Source organism: Eleutherodactylus coqui, chromosome 1 (genome assembly GCF_035609145.1).
Source record: "Eleutherodactylus coqui strain aEleCoq1 chromosome 1, aEleCoq1.hap1, whole genome shotgun sequence".
Lineage (NCBI taxonomy): Eukaryota > Metazoa > Chordata > Amphibia > Anura > Eleutherodactylidae > Eleutherodactylus > Eleutherodactylus coqui.
In genome coordinates this window covers 153298723-153322417 of record NC_089837.1, presented here as the reverse complement: position 1 = coordinate 153322417, position 23695 = coordinate 153298723, and the positions used below count along the sequence as shown (strand labels likewise).

The 23695-nt window shown below is 48.7% G+C and overlaps 1 protein-coding gene across 1 annotated transcript in view; it reads right to left on the bottom strand.

Moving 5' to 3' along the window:
• LOC136627036 (probable cation-transporting ATPase 13A4) overlaps nucleotides 1-23695 on the bottom strand; it is a 218476-nt gene that overhangs the window by 5522 nt on the left and 189259 nt on the right. Inside the window, exon 29 of the mRNA XM_066601991.1 lies at nucleotides 15781-15861. Within this exon, the coding sequence (XP_066458088.1) occupies nucleotides 15781-15861 (81 nt within the window). The remainder of the gene's footprint in view (nucleotides 1-15780; nucleotides 15862-23695) is intronic.

Here is a 23695-nt window from a genome sequence, read left to right as displayed (position 1 = left end):
CTCTTCTCTCCTAAGCTGAGTAGTTTCAGCACGGCCTGCTGACGCTTGCCCACCGCTGTACTGCCATGCCGCGCGACACCGACTGCTGGCGACGTGCTGCTGCTGACACATCTTGATTGCGAGACAGAGGTTGTGTAGGAGGAGGAGGAGGGGGGTGGTTTAGTGGAGGAAGCATACACCGCCGCAGATACCACCACCGAGCTGGGGCACGCAATTCGAGGGGTGGGTAGGACGTGAGCGGTCCCAGGCTCTGACTCTGTCCCAGCCTCCACTAAATTCACCCAATGTGCCGTCAGGGAGATATAGTGGCCCTGCCCGCCTGTGCTTGTCCACGTGTCTGTTGTTAAGTGGACCTTGGCAGTAACCGCGTTGGTGAGGGCGCGTACAATGTTGCGGGAGACGTGGTCGTGCTGGCCTGGGACGGGACATCGGGAAAAGTAGTGGCGACTGGGAACTGAGTAGCGTGTGGCCGCCGCCGCCATCATGCTTTTGAAAGCCTCCGTTTCCACAAGCCTATACGGCAGCATCTCTAGGCTGATCAATTTAGCAATGTGCACGTTTAACGCTTGAGCGTGTGGGTGCGTGGCGGTGTACTTGCGCTCGCGCTCAAACAGTGGCGCTAGCGACGTCTGGACGCTGCGCTGAGAGACATTGCTGGATGGGGCCGAGGACAGCGGAGGTGAGGGTGTGGGTGCAGGCCAGGAGACGGTAGTGCCTGTGTCGTGAGAGGTGGGTTGGATCTCAGTGGCAGGTTGGGGCACAGGGGGAGAGGCAGTGGTGCAAACCGGAGGCGGTGAACGGCCTTCGTCCCACCTTGTGGGGTGCTTGGCCATCATATGCCTGCGCATGCTGGTGGTGGTGGCTCCCCAGCTGATCTTGGCGCGACAAAGGTTGCACACCACTGTTCGTCGGTCGTCAGGCGTCTCTGTGAAAAACTGCCACACCGTTGAGCACCTTGACCTCTGCAGAGTGGCATGGCGCGAGGGGGCGCTTTGGGAAACATTTGGTGGATTATTCGGTCTGGCCATGCCTCTACCCCTGGCCACCGCACTGGCTCAGCCTGTGCCCACACCCTGACTTGGGCCTCCGCGTCCTCGGCCGCGTCCACGTCCTCTAGGCCTAACCCTACCCCTCAGCATGCTGTATTACCAGTAATGCAGAAACAGAACGCTGTAATTAAAGAGGTTGTCTCGTGAAAGCAAGTGGGGTTATACACTTCTGTATGGCCATATTAATGCACTTTGTAATATACATCGTGCATTAAATATGAGCCATACAGAAGTTATTCACTTACCTGCTCCGTTGCTAGCGTCCCCGTTGCCATGGTTCCGTCTAACTTCGGTGTCTTCTTGCTTTTTTAGACGCGCTTGCGCAGATGCATCTTCTCCCTTCGGCTGGTCTTGTAAGCATCGGCGTTTTGGCTCCGCCCCCTTGTACGCATCATCGCGTAGCTCCGCCCCATGACGTGTGCCGGTTCCAGCCTCCCGATTGGCTGGAATCGGCACGTGATGGGGGCGGAGCTACGCTATGATGCGTACAAGGGGGCGGAGCCAAAACGCCGATGCTTCCAAGACCATTCTGTCAAGGTGTCTCTGCATGCCCGAGTCAGACCGGGCTTTTTAATTCATAGACACAGGCAGGTACAACTCCCTATTGTGAAGTCCCTGTCGACCGACAGCATGGGTGGCTCCCTGGAACCCACCGGCGATACACAAAAATATCCCATTGCATTGCCCAACACAGCTGAGGTAGTAATGTCGTGCTCAATGCTAGTGGGCTTCGGCCCACACTGCATGCCCCAGTCAGACTGGGGTTCTTTACAAGTGGAAACAGATGCATTTATAATTCCCTGTGGACCCACAGCATGGGTGGGTGCCAGGAAGCCACCGGCGGTACATAGAAATATCCCATTGCATTGCCCAACACAGCTGAGGTAGTAATGTCGTGCTTAATGCAGGTGGGCTTCGGCCCACACTGCATGCCCCACTCAGACTGGGGTTCTTTACAAGTGGACACATGTAGGTTAAACTCTGTGTGCACCTACAGCATGGGTGGCTCCCTGGAACCCACCGGCGATACACAAAAATATCCCATTGCATTGCCCAACACAGCTGAGGTAGTAATGTCGTGCTTAATGCAGGTGGGCTTCGGCCCACACTGCATGCCCCAGTCAGACTGGGGTTCTTTACAAGTGGAAACAGATGCATTTATAATTCCCTGTGGACCCACAGCATGGGTGGGTGCCAGGAAGCCACCGGCGGTACATAGAAATATCCCATTGCATTGCCCAACACAGCTGAGGTAGTAATGTCGTGCTTAATGCAGGTGGGCTTCGGCCCACACTGCATGCCGCAGTCAGACTGGTAATATGTACCTTAACAGTAACCGCGTTGATGGTAATGTGTTGGTGACTGCGGACCTAGTAGCGCGGTTTTATTTTGTTGGTTTTCGGAATGTGGCCAGGATTAAGTGGGCTGTGGCGGGGGATGTTTTGGAGGCACTACGTGTCCTCTCCACGTGTCCGTGGTTATATGCACCTTAACAGTAACAGCGTTGGTGGGAAATGGCCTCGCCGCCATCATGTCTTTGGGAAGCCTCTGTTTCCACACCCCAGAGACATACCATTAGCAGCGGTATAGGCAGAGCCCATAATTAGTAACATTTCAGCCGTAGCAATAGGACAGGCCCCACTAACATATCACTAGCAGCATTATAGGGGGAGCACAGTATGCGTTCCATTTCAGTAATAGTAGCACTCAAGACAGGCCCCAGTAACAATTCCGAAGCAGCAGTATAGTGGGAGCGCAGTCTTCGTTCCATTTCAGTAGCTGCAGTATAGACAAGGCACAAGTTACATTTATGTAGCTAAAGTGTAGGCCAACCCCACACACCTTTCTGTACCATGAGTGCAGGCGAAGAACATAGAAATTGCTATGATTACACTGTAGGCGAGGGGCCACAAAAATTGCTGTATCAACAGTACTAATGTACCTCAGTAAAAATTGGCCATGGCCAACCAAGAGGGCAGGTGAAACCTATTAATCGCTTTGGTTAATGTGGCTTAAGTGGTAACTAGGCCTGGAGGCAGCCCAGTTTAACGAAAAATTGGTTCAAGTTAAAGTTTCAACGCTTTTAAGAGCATTGAAACGTATAAAAATTGTTTAGAAAAATTATATGACTGAGCCTTGTGGCCCTAAGAAAAATTGCCCATTCGGCGTGATTACATGAGGTTTCAGGAGGAGGAGCAGGAGGAGGAGGAGGAGGAGGAGGAGGAGGAGGAATATTATACATAGATTGATGAAGCAGAAATGTCCCCGTTTTGGATGGTGAGAGAACGATGCTTCCATCCGCGGGTGCATAATACGTATTGCTTAGGTATCGCTGCTGTCCGCTGGTGAAGAAGAGAAGTCTGGGGAAATCCAGGCTTTGTTCATCTTGATGAATGTAAGCCTGTCGGCACTGTCGGTTGACAGGTGGGTACGCTTATCCGTGATGATTCCCCCAGTCGCACTAAACACACTCTCTGACAAGACGCTAGCCGCAGAACAAGCAAGCACCTCCAGGGCATACAGCGCGAGTTCAGGCCACGTGTCCAGCTTCGACACCCAGTAGTTGCAGGGGGCAGAGGCGTCACGGAGGACGGTCGTGCGATCGGCTACGTACTCCCTCACCATCCTTTTACAGTGCTCCCGCCGACTCAGCCTTGACTGGGGAGCGGTGACACAGTCTTGGTGGGGAGCCATAAAGCTGGCAAAGGCCTTGGAGAATGTTCCCCTGCCTGCGCTGTACATGCTGCATGATCTCTGCGCCTCCCCTGCTACCTGGCCCTCGGAACTGCGCCTTCTGCCACTAGCGCTGTCGGATGGGAAGTTTACCATCAGCTTGTCCACCAGCGCCCTGTGGTATAGCATCATTCTCGAACCCCTTTCTTCTTCGGGAATGAGAGTGCAAAGGCTCTCCTTATACCGTGGGTCGAGCAGTGTGTACACCCAGTAATCCGTAGTGGCCAGAATGCGTGTAACGCGAGGGTCACGAGAAAGGCATCCTAACATGAAGTCAGCCATGTGTGCCAGGGTACCTGTACGCAACACATGGCTGTCTTCACTAGGAAGATCACTTTCAGGATCCTCCTCCTCCTCCTTTTCCTCCTCCTCAGGCCATACACGCTGAAAGGATGACAGGCAAGCAGCATGGGTACCGTCAGCAGTGGGCCAAGCTGTCTCTTCCCCCTCCTCCTCATGCTCCTCCTCCTCCTCAACGCGCTGAGATATAGACAGGAGGGTGCTCTGACTATCCAGCGACATACTGTCTTCCCCCGGCTCTGTTTCCGAGCGCAAAGCGTCTGCCTTTATGCTTTGCAGGGAACTTCTCAAGATGCATAGCAGAGGAATGGTGACGCTAATGATTGCAGCATCGCCGCTCACCACCTGGGTAGACTCCTCAAATTTTCCAAGGACCTGGCAGATGGCTGCCAACCAGGGCCACTCTTCTGTAAATAATTGAGGAGGCTGACTCACACTGCGCCGCGCAAGTTGGAGTTGGTATTCCACTATAGCTCTACGCTGCTCATAGAGTCTGGCCAACATGTGGAGCGTAGAGTTCCACTGTGTGGGCACGTTGCACATCAATCGGTGCACTGGCAGATGAAACCGATGTTGCAGGGTGGCAGCGTCCGTGTGGGACTTGCGGAAATGTGCGCAGAGCCGGCGCACCTTTCTGAGCAGGTATGACAAGTGTGGGTAGCTTTTCAGAAAGCGCTGAACCACCAAATTAAAGACATGGGCCAGGCATGGCACGTGCGTGAGGCTGCCGAGCTGCAGAGCCGCCACCAGGTTACGGCCATTGTCACACACGACCATGCCCAGTTGGAGGCTCAGCGGCGCAAGCCAGCGGTCGGTCTGCTCTGTCAGACCCTGCAGCAGTTTCTTGGGCCTTGTGCCTCTTCTCTCCTAAGCTGAGTAGTTTCAGCACGGCCTGCTGACGCTTGCCCACCGCTGTACTGCCATGCCGCGCGACACCGACTGCTGGCGACGTGCTGCTGCTGACACATCTTGATTGCGAGACAGAGGTTGTGTAGGAGGAGGAGGAGGGGGGTGGTTTAGTGGAGGAAGCATACACCGCCGCAGATACCACCACCGAGCTGGGGCACGCAATTCGAGGGGTGGGTAGGACGTGAGCGGTCCCAGGCTCTGACTCTGTCCCAGCCTCCACTAAATTCACCCAATGTGCCGTCAGGGAGATATAGTGGCCCTGCCCGCCTGTGCTTGTCCACGTGTCTGTTGTTAAGTGGACCTTGGCAGTAACCGCGTTGGTGAGGGCGCGTACAATGTTGCGGGAGACGTGGTCGTGCTGGCCTGGGACGGGACATCGGGAAAAGTAGTGGCGACTGGGAACTGAGTAGCGTGTGGCCGCCGCCGCCATCATGCTTTTGAAAGCCTCCGTTTCCACAAGCCTATACGGCAGCATCTCTAGGCTGATCAATTTAGCAATGTGCACGTTTAACGCTTGAGCGTGTGGGTGCGTGGCGGTGTACTTGCGCTCGCGCTCAAACAGTGGCGCTAGCGACGTCTGGACGCTGCGCTGAGAGACATTGCTGGATGGGGCCGAGGACAGCGGAGGTGAGGGTGTGGGTGCAGGCCAGGAGACGGTAGTGCCTGTGTCGTGAGAGGTGGGTTGGATCTCAGTGGCAGGTTGGGGCACAGGGGGAGAGGCAGTGGTGCAAACCGGAGGCGGTGAACGGCCTTCGTCCCACCTTGTGGGGTGCTTGGCCATCATATGCCTGCGCATGCTGGTGGTGGTGGCTCCCCAGCTGATCTTGGCGCGACAAAGGTTGCACACCACTGTTCGTCGGTCGTCAGGCGTCTCTGTGAAAAACTGCCACACCGTTGAGCACCTTGACCTCTGCAGAGTGGCATGGCGCGAGGGGGCGCTTTGGGAAACATTTGGTGGATTATTCGGTCTGGCCATGCCTCTACCCCTGGCCACCGCACTGGCTCAGCCTGTGCCCACACCCTGACTTGGGCCTCCGCGTCCTCGGCCGCGTCCACGTCCTCTAGGCCTAACCCTACCCCTCAGCATGCTGTATTACCAGTAATGCAGAAACAGAACGCTGTAATTAAAGAGGTTGTCTCGTGAAAGCAAGTGGGGTTATACACTTCTGTATGGCCATATTAATGCACTTTGTAATATACATCGTGCATTAAATATGAGCCATACAGAAGTTATTCACTTACCTGCTCCGTTGCTAGCGTCCCCGTTGCCATGGTTCCGTCTAACTTCGGTGTCTTCTTGCTTTTTTAATGCAAATAAGGGAGATGGAATAAATCCTCCACAGTGCCACCTACTGAAAGGCAGCATTCCTTCGAGTCAAAGTGGGACTTTTTATACAAGTCTTGCTACAATGACTGGGAATCAAAAGCAAAGCCAGACCCCATGTACATACAGCTGTTTCCGGGTTATTGCCCATCATCAGTGTACAGTAGGAGTCTGGCTTTTGCTAGTGAGAGGCCAGGGACAGGGGTCAGAAACGCTCTTTTCTCCTTAGGGAGAGCAACTATATACTATAAATAAGTGAGGAGACTCAAATGGCCACGCACGCTCCTCTGGGTAATATGCAAATAAGGGAGATGGAATAAATCCTCCACAGTGCCACCTACTGAAAGGCAGCATTCCTTCGAGTCAAAGTGGGACTTTTTATACAAGTCTTGCTACAATGACTGGGAATCAAAAGCAAAGCCAGACCCCATGTACATACAGCTGTTTCCGGGTTATTGCCCATCATCAGTGTACAGTAGGAGTCTGGCTTTTGCTAGTGAGAGGCCAGGGACAGGGGTCAGAAACGCTCTTTTCTCCTTAGGGAGAGCAACTATATACTATAAATAAGTGAGGAGACTCAAATGGCCACGCACGCTCCTCTGGGTAATATGCAAATAAGGGAGATGGAATAAATCCTCCACAGTGCCACCTACTGAAAGGCAGCATTCCTTCGAGTCAAAGTGGGACTTTTTATACAAGTCTTGCTACAATGACTGGGAATCAAAAGCAAATTACCCAGAGGAGCGTGCGTGGCCATTTGAGTCTCCTCACTTATTTATAGTATATAGTTGCTCTCCCTAAGGAGAAAAGAGCGTTTCTGACCCCTGTCCCTGGCCTCTCACTAGCAAAAGCCAGACTCCTACTGTACACTGATGATGGGCAATAACCCGGAAACAGCTGTATGTACATGGGGTCTGGCTTTGCTTTTGATTCCCAGTCATTGTAGCAAGACTTGTATAAAAAGTCCCACTTTGACTCGAAGGAATGCTGCCTTTCAGTAGGTGGCACTGTGGAGGATTTATTCCATCTCCCTTATTTGCATATTACCCAGAGGAGCGTGCGTGGCCATTTGAGTCTCCTCACTTATTTATAGTATATAGTTGCTCTCCCTAAGGAGAAAAGAGCGTTTCTGACCCCTGTCCCTGGCCTCTCACTAGCAAAAGCCAGACTCCTACTGTACACTGATGATGGGCAATAACCCGGAAACAGCTGTATGTACATGGGGTCTGGCTTTGCTTTTGATTCCCAGTCATTGTAGCAAGACTTGTATAAAAAGTCCCACTTTGACTCGAAGGAATGCTGCCTTTCAGTAGGTGGCACTGTGGAGGATTTATTCCATCTCCCTTATTTGCATATTACCCAGAGGAGCGTGCGTGGCCATTTGAGTCTCCTCACTTATTTATAGTATATAGTTGCTCTCCCTAAGGAGAAAAGAGCGTTTCTGACCCCTGTCCCTGGCCTCTCACTAGCAAAAGCCAGACTCCTACTGTACACTGATGATGGGCAATAACCCGGAAACAGCTGTATGTACATGGGGTCTGGCTTTGCTTTTGATTCCCAGTCATTGTAGCAAGACTTGTATAAAAAGTCCCACTTTGACTCGAAGGAATGCTGCCTTTCAGTAGGTGGCACTGTGGAGGATTTATTCCATCTCCCTTATTTGCATATTACCCAGAGGAGCGTGCGTGGCCATTTGAGTCTCCTCACTTATTTATAGTATATAGTTGCTCTCCCTAAGGAGAAAAGAGCGTTTCTGACCCCTGTCCCTGGCCTCTCACTAGCAAAAGCCAGACTCCTACTGTACACTGATGATGGGCAATAACCCGGAAACAGCTGTATGTACATGGGGTCTGGCTTTGCTTTTGATTCCCAGTCATTGTAGCAAGACTTGTATAAAAAGTCCCACTTTGACTCGAAGGAATGCTGCCTTTCAGTAGGTGGCACTGTGGAGGATTTATTCCATCTCCCTTATTTGCATATTACCCAGAGGAGCGTGCGTGGCCATTTGAGTCTCCTCACTTATTTATAGTATATAGTTGCTCTCCCTAAGGAGAAAAGAGCGTTTCTGACCCTTGCTTTTTTAGACGCGCTTGCGCAGATGCATCTTCTCCCTTCGGCTGGTCTTGTAAGCATCGGCGTTTTGGCTCCGCCCCCTTGTACGCATCATCGCGTAGCTCCGCCCCATGACGTGTGCCAGTTCCAGCCTCCCGATTGGTTGGAATCGGCACGTGATGGGGGCGGAGCTACGCTATGATGCGTACAAGGGGGCGGAGCCAAAACGCCGATGCTTCCAAGACCATTCTGTCAAGGTGTCTCTGCATGCCCGAGTCAGACCGGGCTTTTTAATTCATAGACACAGGCAGGTACAACTCCCTATTGTGAAGTCCCTGTCGACCGACAGCATGGGTGGCTCCCTGGAACCCACCGGCGATACACAAAAATATCCCATTGCATTGCCCAACACAGCTGAGGTAGTAATGTCGTGCTCAATGCTAGTGGGCTTCGGCCCACACTGCATGCCCCAGTCAGACTGGGGTTCTTTACAAGTGGAAACAGATGCATTTATAATTCCCTGTGGACCCACAGCATGGGTGGGTGCCAGGAAGCCACCGGCGGTACATAGAAATATCCCATTGCATTGCCCAACACAGCTGAGGTAGTAATGTCGTGCTTAATGCAGGTGGGCTTCGGCCCACACTGCATGCCCCACTCAGACTGGGGTTCTTTACAAGTGGACACATGTAGGTTAAACTCTGTGTGCACCTACAGCATGGGTGGCTCCCTGGAACCCACCGGCGATACACAAAAATATCCCATTGCATTGCCCAACACAGCTGAGGTAGTAATGTCGTGCTTAATGCAGGTGGGCTTCGGCCCACACTGCATGCCCCAGTCAGACTGGGGTTCTTTACAAGTGGAAACAGATGCATTTATAATTCCCTGTGGACCCACAGCATGGGTGGGTGCCAGGAAGCCACCGGCGGTACATAGAAATATCCCATTGCATTGCCCAACACAGCTGAGGTAGTAATGTCGTGCTTAATGCAGGTGGGCTTCGGCCCACACTGCATGCCGCAGTCAGACTGGTAATATGTACCTTAACAGTAACCGCGTTGATGGTAATGTGTTGGTGACTGCGGACCTAGTAGCGCGGTTTTATTTTGTTGGTTTTCGGAATGTGGCCAGGATTAAGTGGGCTGTGGCGGGGGATGTTTTGGAGGCACTACGTGTCCTCTCCACGTGTCCGTGGTTATATGCACCTTAACAGTAACAGCGTTGGTGGGAAATGGCCTCGCCGCCATCATGTCTTTGGGAAGCCTCTGTTTCCACACCCCAGAGACATACCATTAGCAGCGGTATAGGCAGAGCCCATAATTAGTAACATTTCAGCCGTAGCAATAGGACAGGCCCCACTAACATATCACTAGCAGCATTATAGGGGGAGCACAGTATGCGTTCCATTTCAGTAATAGTAGCACTCAAGACAGGCCCCAGTAACAATTCCGAAGCAGCAGTATAGTGGGAGCGCAGTCTTCGTTCCATTTCAGTAGCTGCAGTATAGACAAGGCACAAGTTACATTTATGTAGCTAAAGTGTAGGCCAACCCCACACACCTTTCTGTACCATGAGTGCAGGCGAAGAACATAGAAATTGCTATGATTACACTGTAGGCGAGGGGCCACAAAAATTGCTGTATCAACAGTACTAATGTACCTCAGTAAAAATTGGCCATGGCCAACCAAGAGGGCAGGTGAAACCTATTAATCGCTTTGGTTAATGTGGCTTAAGTGGTAACTAGGCCTGGAGGCAGCCCAGTTTAACGAAAAATTGGTTCAAGTTAAAGTTTCAACGCTTTTAAGAGCATTGAAACGTATAAAAATTGTTTAGAAAAATTATATGACTGAGCCTTGTGGCCCTAAGAAAAATTGCCCATTCGGCGTGATTACATGAGGTTTCAGGAGGAGGAGCAGGAGGAGGAGGAGGAGGAGGAGGAGGAGGAATATTATACATAGATTGATGAAGCAGAAATGTCCCCGTTTTGGATGGTGAGAGAACGATGCTTCCATCCGCGGGTGCATAATACGTATTGCTTAGGTATCGCTGCTGTCCGCTGGTGAAGAAGAGAAGTCTGGGGAAATCCAGGCTTTGTTCATCTTGATGAATGTAAGCCTGTCGGCACTGTCGGTTGACAGGTGGGTACGCTTATCCGTGATGATTCCCCCAGTCGCACTAAACACACTCTCTGACAAGACGCTAGCCGCAGAACAAGCAAGCACCTCCAGGGCATACAGCGCGAGTTCAGGCCACGTGTCCAGCTTCGACACCCAGTAGTTGCAGGGGGCAGAGGCGTCACGGAGGACGGTCGTGCGATCGGCTACGTACTCCCTCACCATCCTTTTACAGTGCTCCCGCCGACTCAGCCTTGACTGGGGAGCGGTGACACAGTCTTGGTGGGGAGCCATAAAGCTGGCAAAGGCCTTGGAGAATGTTCCCCTGCCTGCGCTGTACATGCTGCATGATCTCTGCGCCTCCCCTGCTACCTGGCCCTCGGAACTGCGCCTTCTGCCACTAGCGCTGTCGGATGGGAAGTTTACCATCAGCTTGTCCACCAGCGCCCTGTGGTATAGCATCATTCTCGAACCCCTTTCTTCTTCGGGAATGAGAGTGCAAAGGCTCTCCTTATACCGTGGGTCGAGCAGTGTGTACACCCAGTAATCCGTAGTGGCCAGAATGCGTGTAACGCGAGGGTCACGAGAAAGGCATCCTAACATGAAGTCAGCCATGTGTGCCAGGGTACCTGTACGCAACACATGGCTGTCTTCACTAGGAAGATCACTTTCAGGATCCTCCTCCTCCTCCTTTTCCTCCTCCTCAGGCCATACACGCTGAAAGGATGACAGGCAAGCAGCATGGGTACCGTCAGCAGTGGGCCAAGCTGTCTCTTCCCCCTCCTCCTCATGCTCCTCCTCCTCCTCAACGCGCTGAGATATAGACAGGAGGGTGCTCTGACTATCCAGCGACATACTGTCTTCCCCCGGCTCTGTTTCCGAGCGCAAAGCGTCTGCCTTTATGCTTTGCAGGGAACTTCTCAAGATGCATAGCAGAGGAATGGTGACGCTAATGATTGCAGCATCGCCGCTCACCACCTGGGTAGACTCCTCAAATTTTCCAAGGACCTGGCAGATGGCTGCCAACCAGGGCCACTCTTCTGTAAATAATTGAGGAGGCTGACTCACACTGCGCCGCGCAAGTTGGAGTTGGTATTCCACTATAGCTCTACGCTGCTCATAGAGTCTGGCCAACATGTGGAGCGTAGAGTTCCACTGTGTGGGCACGTTGCACAGCAGTCGGTGCACTGGCAGATTAAACCGATGTTGCAGTGTCCGCAGGGTGGCAGCGTGCGTGTGGGATTTGCGGAAATGTGCGCAGAGCTGGCGCACCTTTCCGAGCAGGTATGACAAGTGGGGGTAGCTTTTCAGAAAGCGCTGAACCACCAAATTAAAGACATGGGCCAGGCTGCCGAGCTGCACAGCCGCCACCAGCTTACGGCCGTTGTCACACACGACCATGCCCGGTTGGAGGCTCAGCGGCGCAAGCCAGCGGTCGGTCTGCTCTGTCAGACCCTGCAGCAGTTCGTGGGCCGTGTGCCTCTTCTCTCCTAAGCTGAGTAGTTTCAGCACGGCCTGCTGACGCTTGCCCACCGCTGTGCTGCCACGCCGCGTGACACAGACTGCTGGCGACGTGCTGCTGACACATCTTGATTGCGAGGCAGAGGTTGCGTTGGAGGAGGAGGAAGGTGCTTTAGTGGAGGAAGCATACACCGCCGCAGATACCACCACCGAGCTGTGGCCCGCAATTCTGGGGGTGGGTAGGACGTGAGCGGTCGCAGGCTCTGACTCTGTCCCAGCCTCCACTAAATTCACCCAATGTGCCGTCAGGGAGATATAGTGGCCCTGCCCGCCTGTGCTTGTCCACGTGTCTGTTGTTAAGTGGACCTTGGCAGTAACCGCGTTGGTGAGGGCGCGTACAATGTTGCGGGAGACATGGTCGTGCAGGCCTGGGACGGCACATGGGGAAAAGTAGTGGCGACTGGGAACGGAGTAGCGCGGGGCCGCCGCCGCCATCATGCTTTTGAAAGCCTCCGTTTCCACAACCCTATACGGCGGCATCTCTAGGCTGATCAATTTTGCAATGTGCACGTTTAACGCTTGAGCGTGCGGGTGCGTGGCGTCGTACTTGCGCTTGCGCTCAAACTGTGGCGCTAGCGACGTCTGGACGCTGCGCTGAGAGACATTGCTGGATGGGGCCGAGGACAGCGGAGGTGAGGGTGTGGGTGCAGGCCAGGAGACGGTAGTGCCTGTGTCCTCAGAGGGGGGTTGAATCTCAGTGGCAGGTTGGGGCACAGGGGGAGAGGCAGTGGTGCAAACCGGAGGCGGTGAATGGGCATCGTCCCACCTTGTGGGGTGCTTGGCCATCATATGCCTGCGCATGATGTTGGTGGTGCCTCCCCAGCTGATCTTGGCGCGACAAAGGTTGCACACCACTGTTCGTCGGTCGTCAGGCGTCTCTGTGAAAAACTGCCACACCGTAGAGCACCTTGACCTGTGCAGGGTGGCATGGCGCGAGGGGGCGCTTTGGGAAACAGTTGGTGGATTATTCGGTCTGGCCCTGCCTCTACCCCTGGCCACCGCACTGGCTCGGCCTGTGCCCACACCCTGACTTGGGCCTCCGCGTCCTCGCCCACGTCCACGTCCTATAGGCCTACCCCTACCCCTCAGCATGGTGTATTACCAGTGATTTGATTTCCCAGGCAGGAAAGAAAGTGGCGCAAGCCTGCAGCCAAAATAGAATTTTTTCCCTTGTTTTTCAAAGGACAAGCCACACTGCGTGTATTCAATGAATACTACTAAGTTTAATAACTGTGTTGTGGCCCTGCAAATGTGTCAGAGAACTGCAGTGATGCAAAGTTATTCGCTACAGCAGATCAGGGATTTCCCATGCAGGAAAAAAATTGGCGCAAGCCTGCAGTAAAACGTAGCTGGCTGCGTCTGATTATTTTTAACGTTCTGCACGCAGCACACACGTATCCAGAGCCCTGAGGACTGTCAGAGGCAGGCGAAATAGAATTTTTTCCCTTGTTTTTCAAAGGAAAAGCCACGTCTATTCAATGAATAATGTATGTCTTCTGGCCCTGCCTACACAATTCTATCCCTGTAGTATTAATGCCGGGTGCAATGGTCTGCACAGCCGGTTTTGAGAAAAAAAAAAAAAATGCAACACTGCTAACAGCAGCCTGGACAGTACTGCACACGGATAGATGTGGCCCTAGAAAGGACCGTTGGGGTTCTTGAAGCCTAACACTCACTGCTAACACTCTCCCTGCCTAACCACCACTTCTGTTCCTATTGCAGGGCGCAATGCTCTGCAGATCCAATTTTGAAAAAAAAATAAAAAATACAGTGCTAACACAGTACTGCACACTATTAGATGTGGCCCTGAGAAGGACCGTTGGGGTTCTTGAAGCCTACACTAACTCCTAACGCTCTCCCTACAGCAGCTCCAGCACGATACCACTGTCCCTCAGCTAACTCACAAGGCATCTGAGCCGAGCCGCGGGAGGGGCCGATTTTTATACTCGGGTGACATCTGATCGCCCCAGCCACTCACAGCAGGGGGGTGGTATAGGGCTTGAACGTCACAGGGGGAAGTTGTAATGCCTTCCCTGTCTTTCAATTGGCCAGAAAAGCGCGCTAACGTCTCAGAGAGGAAACTGAAAGTAACCGGAACACCGCGTGGTACTCGTTACGAGTAACGAGCATCCCGAACACCCTAATATTTGCACGAATATCAAGCTCGGACGAGTACGTTCGCTCATCTCTAGTCTTGTCCAAACTTTCTACATTTTATGCAGAAAGCTGACATGGAAGTTTATGAAAGGTTAAAAAAATCAAGGGGAACGGTGTGAGCCTGCGGACAACTCTTGTTCATGCACAAATATAATCCGTTCATGCGAGAGTATTTGCGCATACATTTGTCCTTCGAAGCACTTAAAAGCACTGACCAAGAATCACAAGTGTCTTTAAGATTTACCAATGAGCATTTAATTAGGTGGTGGCAGGCACATTGAGACACAAACCTATGCAAAAACAAATAGAGTCTGAAAAGCCAGGTAATCATGCAGATCTACTGGTCCATGCTTTGAGGTCTTCTGGTAGATCACAATCCACTACAATATTTGGCAACTACTGATCTATTACATACACTATAAGGTAGTGCTTTACCACGTTGTGAACGGGCATATCGCAGTGGTTTTTGACTGCACATGACAGTATATATCACGCACACTGTCACACGCAGAATGACTTGTTTCATTTTCTTTCTACATTTTCCTGCTCTTTTGCCTAGCGACATTGTGTATAGATGCTGCACATATGTAATTGTGTATGTACAGCGTTTATTACGCACCCATAGAAAACAATAGTGGTCTATTGCATGTAACATGGCAGATTCAGGCGAACATGGTTTTGTTCCATTATACAGCTCTGGTAATCACGCCCATGTAACAGGACAAAACAAAAACACTGATTTCCAAAGGATTTCAGTGGTTTCATTTCCTCTTTTCCTGGCTGTGAATTGTATGTCTGGAAAAAGATAGGACCTGCCCTATCTTTCCCGCATATAGTTCAACTACGTGTGGGAAAGATCGGGCATCCCCTGTCTTTTCCTGGCGACAAGTTTTCACTGCTGTTGAAAAGGAAGAAATTCCCCTCGTTCCAGCACAACTACTCTTCCTGCCGTTGAGCATAGTTGCACCCATGCTCATCTGAATATGCCCTAAAATACAACATGCTGCATTCTTTTTAAGGCGATAAATATACCTAAGTGTTGATGGATCAATGAAAATCAATGTGCTTTCATTGACACCATTCACTGCGTAATACACAAGTAAATTATTTTTGCATCAATTAAGTTGGGAGATGGCAAGGAGCAGGCTGATATGTCTGCGCTAGCAGATAGGTTTATTTTCTTTTTTTGTGATCAAAAAAATCAGTTCACAGGCTCGCGTGTTACATCCTTCCCGTGGCAATTAAATGCCAAATTAGGGTCAGCTGTCTTCTAATTCCCTCTCCCTACCTTTTTTTGTGCTACCATACCTGTCTATGGCAGCTTTCTGCCTAACACGGGCAAAGGTAAAGCAGGTGCTATCTTTTCACGAACAAAGATTTTGTGCAGGAAAAATATTTGTCTGAACGAAGCCATTGGAATCTTGAGCATCGCTTTTTCTCATTATATGGGCGCTTTTTGCACGTGTGGAAATGCCTCCGTAAATACGTTCGTCTGAATCCGCCCTTGCAAATATATACATTTTGTAACAGATTTTTCTGTCCCTATTATTGAAGTGCAGTATTACTTTTAATTTGCTAAAGAAAATGATAAATGATAATAAACTTTGGTAACATTTACCTCCGCAATATAGGACACCATGAAGAGAACAAGGACCATGATCAAGATGTTCACTCTCCAGTAATATGGGGTACATACAAGCTGATGGACAAAAAGATGCAAGTGAGCAATGTCTTATACAATAAAGAATGATCAATATAGTGAATTCTTCTATTGTTAATAGTTGGGATAAACAAAGCAATGCAGATTATAATCATTTTATTAAAATATTAAAATTAGCCATAATGACACAAAAATAATGATTTACAGTGGATCTTATTTGTTTTAATTCAATAGATGGATTGGTAGAATATGAAATGTGTAAATCGATATGTAAAGTAGTGTTGTGCATGGAACATTTATTTTGCCCCTTAACGACATGGCCTATTTTGGGCTTAAAGGGGTTGTCCCGCGCCGAAACGGTTTTTTTTTATTTTTTAACCCCCCCCCCCCCCCCCCCCGTTCGGCGCGAGACAACCCCGATGCAGGGGTTAAAAAAACAAACCGGGTAGTACTTACCCGAATCCTGGTGGTCCGGCGTCTTCATACTCACCTGCTGAAGATGGCCGCCGGGATCCTCTCTCTCTGTGGACCGCAGGGCTTCTGTGCGGTCCATTGCCGATTCCAGCCTCCTGATTGGCTGGAATCGGCACGTGACGGGGCGGAGCTACACGGAGTCGGCATTCTGCACGAGCGGCCCCATTGAAGACAGCAGAAGACCCGGACTGCGCAAGCGCGGCTAATTTGGCCATTACAGGCCGAAAATTAGTCGGCACCATGGAGACGAGGACGCCAGCAACGGAGCAGGTAAGTATAAAACTTTTGATAACTTCTGTATGGCTCATAATTAATGCACAATGTACATTACAAAGTGCATTAATATGGCCATACAGAAGTGTATAGACCCACTTGCTGCCGCGGGACAACCCCTTTAAGGACCAAGGCTTATTTTTCAAATTTGACATCTGTCATTTTTTGTGGTAATAACTTTTAAATGCTTTTACTTATCGATGTGATTCTGAGATTGTTTTTTCGTGACATATTGTACTTTATGTTAGTGTAAAAATTGCATCAATAAATTTTGTCCATATTAGAAAAAAAAATCCAAATTTACTGAAAATTTTGAAAAATTCACTCTTTGTAGGGGGACATTCAGACGACCGTATATTGGCTGGGTTTTCACGCCCAGCTGATATACGGCGTCTCTCTCTGCAGGGGTAGGAGGCTGAAAGAGCCCCCTCTCTGCCTCCTCTCCACCCCCTCCCTGCCCCTCTGCACTATTTGCAATGAGAGGAGGTGGGATGGGGCGGGGCTATGTTCCGGGATTAGCTCAGCCCCTGTCCCGACTCTCCTCATTGAAAATAGTGCAGGGGGGTGGGGAGGAGGCAGAGAGGGGGCAGGAGCTCAGAGCACTGCTCCCGGCTCTTCCAGCCTCCTCCCCCTGCAGAGAGAGACGCCGTATATCGGCTGGGCGTGAAAACCCAGCCGATATACGGTTGTCTGAATGCGCCCTAAGGCCTTAGTCAGACGGGCGTTTTTTCGCGCGATTTGCGGATCGCATGAAGGATGCGCATCCGCAAATCGCGTGACCGGTGCCCGAAAATCGCCCGAAAATCTGCTCCTAGCCGCGTTTCATTAGAAACGGGCCGGAGCTGTCCAGCACATTGCATTCAATGGAGCCGGCAATACAGCCGGCTCCATTGAAAGCAATGCGCTGCGGGCAAGTGTGGGATGAATTGTCGGGAAGGGCTTAAATATATAAGCCCTTCCTTGCAATTCATCCAGAAAAGTGTTAAAATAAAAAAAATATATATACTCACCTGCTCCTGGCAGCCGGAGATCCGCACGGCCGGCCTGCAGTGGGTGTGAAGGAGGTGTGACTCAGACTTGCCCCTGATTGGCTCAGCGCTGAGCCAATCAGAGGCAAGTCTCAGTCACACCCATTTATGAATTCATGAATGGGTGTGACTGAGACCTGCCTCTGATTGGCTCAGGCTGAGCCAATCAGGGGCAAGTCTGAGTCACACCCCCTTCACACACACTGCAGGCTGGCCGCGCGGATCTCCGACTGCCGGGAGCAGGTGAGTATATATATATTTTTTATTTTAACACTTTTCTGGATGAATTGCAGTGAAGGGCTTATATATTTAAGCCCTTCCCGACAATTCATCCAGCGCTGTCCGGCAGCCCATTGCTTTCAATGGAGCCGGCTGTATTGCCGGCTCCATTGAATTCAATGGGCAAACAGCGTTCTTCTCTGCCACAGCTGTTACAGCTGTGGCAGAGAAGAATGATTTGTCCTCTATATGTTCTCAATGGGGTCGGCACTGCTGCCGCCGGCCCCATTGAGCGCATGTAGAGAAGAGAACAGGAATCGCAGATCGCAGATAGGTGCGATCTGCGATTTCTGTTCTATAATTTATCGGACAAGCGCATAAAAAGTGCTCATGTGTCCGATACCATTGCAAAGCAATGGTTTTAAAAAATCGCCGGATGCATGCGCATGCGCAAATCGGGCGAAAAAACGCCCGTCTGACTAAGGCCTAAGACAGTCTAACACCACAACATAGTTAATAATTAACATTTCCCATAGGCCTACTTTATACTGCAATAATTTTCTAAGTGTTATTTTATTTCTTTTAGACTCCACAAAGTATGTAAATGTAGCAGTGATTGTTCACATTTACTAGCAAATTTCAAAATCTGAAGTTTTTTAAGGACCAATTCAGTTCTGACGTGGATTTTAAGAGCCTGTATATCAGAATCCCTCATGAATTGCCCCATTTTAAAATCTGCACCCTTCAAAGTATTCAAAATGGCATTTAGGAAGTTTATTAACCCTTTAGATGTTTTACAGGAATTAAAGGAAAGTGCATCAGAAATTAAAACAGTTCAATTTTTCTACAGATTTTCAATTTAAAACCATTTTTTCTATAGAACAGCAGGAGTTAGCAAAGAAACAAAACTTGGAATGTATTACCCAGATTCCGCAGTTTTTGGAAAGCCCCATATGTGGATGTAAACTGTTGTTTGGGCACATGGAAGGGCTCAGAAGGAAAGGAGCGCTACTTGGCTTTTTGAATGCAGATTTTGCAGGAATAATTTTCAGACCCCATGTAGTGTTTGCATTGCCCCTGAGGTACCAGTACATTTGAAACCCCCAGAAACTGACCCTTTTGGAAACTACACCCCTCAGGGAATTTATTAAGGAGTGTAGAAAGCATTTTGAACCCACAGATGTTTGAGGAAATTTTTCAACAATTTGAGGTGAATACAAAAATTCCAATTTTTCCCATAATATTTTGCTTTAGGCCCAGATTTTTACTTTTTACCAGGGTCCAAAGGAGAAAAAGTACTACATAGTGTGTTACGCAATCGCTCCCGATTACAAGTATATTACATTAATTAACAGATTTTTTTCAATAAACTTTATTGCATTAATTATTATGGCCTTGCTTTATATTTATTATATATGTATCTGGATACTTTATTTATTAATACTTAATTATCATTATGAAAATCGTGAACTATGTCTAGTCTATTGATATGTTATTACCCCCGTAATATCGGTTAGGGCAGAATATATAGGCAGAATCAGCCGATATTTCGGCTTTTAGCAATGGCGATCCATTGTATCATGGGAAATGTAGTCTTTTTGTCCTATGTTTATCCAGATTTGGACTTTTGTTATACTGCGCATGCGTAGCTTGTGGATGTGACGCACGATTCTCATGATCCCCCGCTTCATCCCGCGCATGTTCCCTGGACAGCCAGCACGCTATGACACACCATAGTGTCACTATGGGAATTCCTATGAAGGAGGTACATGTGGAAATCGTGGTGTTGACCAGCTGGGATCAAGTACGTCCATGCGTTGTCCGGTAGGCTGTCCCTAATCACTGTTAATCATCATCTATTGTACTGGGATTGGCTATTGTTGGTGGTGGGTGGTACCTTTATTGTATTTAAGCCTTGTCTGTCTGTACATGAACCAGCTTGACAAAGACCCTTTGGGTCGAAACGTCGCTGCTGGGCTCATGCCATAAGCTGAAAATAAAAGTCTGTTGACTATATTATCCTGCTGTTTGGAGTGCTGTCTTGACATACTATTATTGCTCCCGAGCAGGGCAATGCCCCATATGTGGACATAAACTGTTGTTTGGCCACATGGCAGGGCTCAGAAGGAAAGGAGCACTTTTTGAATACAGATTTTGCTAGAATAATCTTCAGACCTCATGTAGTGTTTGCAGTGATTCGGAGGTACTAGTACATTTGAAACCCCCAAGAACTGATCGCATTTTGAAAATTAGACCCCTCAGGGAATTTATTAAGGGGTGTAGTGAGCGTTTTGAACCCATAGCTGTCATCAGGGAGCGGAATACAGCTGAAACAATAGTTTTAGCTGTATCCCGCTGTGAATCCCTGATAAGACTTATTGTTGTCTTTCAGCATGCTGAAAGACAACGATGAGCGACTGCATAACGAAAACTGCATGATGTCAGTGCAGCTACACAGAACGATTATCGCTCAAGAGATGGCTTTTGAGCGAATTTTGAGCGATAATCGATGTGTCTAAATGGGCCTTAATGTGGAAACCCTTAGGCAGGTTTACAGGACGTCATTGATGATGCATCTGTCCACCCTCCATTGGCTATAGCGATCATGTGGGTAAACAAGCCACATGACTGCTGCTACCAATGTAAATAAAGGACCAGAATCGCGTCAAGTGGGAGCAGGGTAGTAGCGTGTAGCTGGAGGTGAATTATGTGTGCTTTTTTTATTTTACACACACCTCGCCCTTCACTGCAACCACTGTTAAAAAAAAAGTCAGGAAACCCTTTGAGTAATTTATTCAGGGTCTCATTTTTGGACACTGTTGCTTCAAAAAGGGAATAAATTTTTTTTTTTAAAGCACTACATTAGTGGAATGATGATTTGGGAAAAAATAGAAAGATAAATGGTTTAGAATAGTTAAGAATATGAAGGATTTATCTTTCAGTAAATTGAGGCTTTAGAATTTCTCATTTTTATGAAGCCCATAGACAATATACAACACCCCCCAAAAATTTTCAAAAATGCATCACAAAAATCATGTGTTGAGCCCTAAATGTGGTCAGATAGAGCAGATATGTTTACATATGCCTTAGATATGTCCAGAGGTTTTTTAACCCCTTCATGACATGGCCTATTTTGGCGTTGAGGACCAAGCGATTTTTTGGTATTTTTCCATCTCCATTTTTCAAAAGCCATAACTTTTTTATTTTTCCGTGGACGCGACCGTATAAGGGCTTGTTTTTTGCGTGGCGAACTGTAGTTTTTATCGATGCCAATTTGGGGTACATAGACTATATTGTAAAATTTTTTATTTTTTTTTTAATGATAGCAGAGAGAGAAAACGCATCAATTCTGCCATAGATTTTTTTATTTTTTTTTTACACCGTTAATCATGCAGCATAAATGAGACTTTCCTTTTTTTCTGCAGACCGGTACGGTTACAACGATACCAAAATTCTAACATTTTTTTTAGGTTTTCCCACTTTTCTGCAATAAAAACCCTTTTTTTTGGAAATCTTTTTTCTATTCTAAATCGCTGCATTCAAAGTCCTGTAACTTTTTTATTTTTTGATGTACAGAGCTCTATGAGGGCTTATTTTTTGCGAGACGAGCTGTAGATTTTATTGGTACCATTTTGGCGTACATACGACTTTTTTGATCACTTTTATTGCGTTTTTAGTGAGGCAAAATGCTAAAAATGAGCATTTTGCCTCAGTTTTTTAGCTTTTTTTTAGCGTTTTTTTCGGTGCACAGTCAAAAGCATGTGCAACTTATTGTACGCATCGTTACGGACGTGACAATACCAAATATGTGTGGTTTTATTTTTTTTTTACCTTTTTTTATCTGAGAAAAAGCATAAAAAATGGTTTTTTTACTCTTTTTTTTACATTTTTTTTAATTCATTTTTTAAATCTTTCTTTTTTTTACACTGTTTGTGTCCCTTTGAGGGACTTTAATCACTGCCCTGATGATCGCTGTCATAAGGCATGGCAGAGCTACTGCTCTCCCATGCCTTATCGCTCATACAGCGATCTCAGGCATAGGCAATACAGGACGTCAGTGTCTGGCGTCCTGTTGCCATGGTGACAGGCCGGGCTCTCGCGAGTTCCGGCCGGAGACACAGAGGGAGCCGCGCTCCCGCTGTGAGCTCTTCCCCTGCCGCGATCTACTTAGATCGCGGCAGGGTAGGGGTTAACAGTGGCGGGCGCATCTCCGATGTCCCCCCGCTGCTGCAGCGAGACGCCGGCTGTGACTGACAGCCGGCTCCTGCTGCGGGATAGCGCTGGATCATATGTGATCCAGCGCTATCTCCAGGACGTAAGTTTACGCCCTGTTGCGGGAAGTACCCCGCTCCCAGGACGTAAACTTACGCCCTGCAGCGGGAATGGGTTAAAGATGTGATTGTGCATGTTGAATATATGTTGCCAGCAGGAGTGATGTAGGCTGACGAGGGGAGAAAGAAATCTGAGTGTGAGGCGACAAGCTCATGAACGCGAAACTCACGTGAGTTTTGTGCGCAGTGAGATACATAAAACTCATGCGAATAGGAACTCCATCTTTTGAATGGAGTCACACATGTGCAATGTTTTCCCTCACAGCAATGCTGCGAAGTTAAATATTGCTGCCAGTCCTGTATTTTTTTTTTGCATTCCTCATAACACATTACCCATTGTTTCCAATGGGACCTTCTGACATCACATGGCACTCACATTCAATGTGATGTGTATGCGAGTGTAATGTGATGTTTCCTAGTGAAATCAATAGGAAACACTTGCGATCCTCTATTGCGCGTGAAGCACGCATGTGAGAGTCGGAATTTCACAGAAGCGATGCAAGGCGTTTTTACAGGAGAAACGTCTTGTATCTGAGGGTAAAACACATATTAACAAGCGCCATGTCTGCCTGAGTTTCTTGAACTGATATTGAGCTCGCCTGTGTGAATGTAGCCTGTCTGATGGATTTTTCAAGAATCTCAGTTCTCCAGAATGCAGTGTAGTGTGATGCACTGCAATTGCAAAAAATAAGCAGTTAAACAGCCAATTAGAAATATGATTTCTAAAAATACATAGCTTATAAAAAGGACTTTTTTTCCTTTGTTTCTGCTATGTGAAGGTTGGTTATGGTTATGTAATAATTCTGATCATTTAAAATGGGCTAATCTTATTTACAGTGATTTAACCCCTATCCGCTCCAGGACGTACATTTACGTCCTGGAGCGTCAGGGTATGTATGCAGAGAGGTCGCGGGGTGACCTCTCTGCATACAGCGCGGGCGTCAGCTGTTTACTACAGCTGACATCCGCGGGCAATAGCCGCGATCGGCCGATCGTGGTTATTAACCCGTATGGCCCCCCAGCAGTGAAAACGGCGGAGCCGTGCAGGTGCCACGGCTGCCGGGGGCCTTCTGAAAGGCCCCATGGCTGCCTTGAGAGACTGCCTATCAAGCCATCCCCATGGGGTGGCTTGATAGGCTGCCTGTCACAATGCAGTATGACGTAAGGGGGGGGGGGGGGGGACGGAAATGGAAGAAAAAAGGGCCGCGTCGTGAAGGGGTTAATATTTACAGTAATTTTTTTTATTGTATGTATTATTGAATATGTAAAATTAAAATTTTAAAAATACTTAGAGTGACTTTTTAATTTTTTCCCATAAATCAATAGTACAAGTGACTATAAGAGACTGTAATATACCTTACTACAGAAAGATTGCTCTTTTTTCATTTAGCAGGTTCCTCTCCTTCTCCTATTCCTCCTGAACTGATCTGTTACTGTCAATTTACTGCTCATAACTATCCTAAGTGAAGACAGATTTGCAGATCAGGTTATACAAAAGTCTATAGAGAGGGGAAGAGAAGAAGGGGAGAGAGAGAGAAGCCCAACACA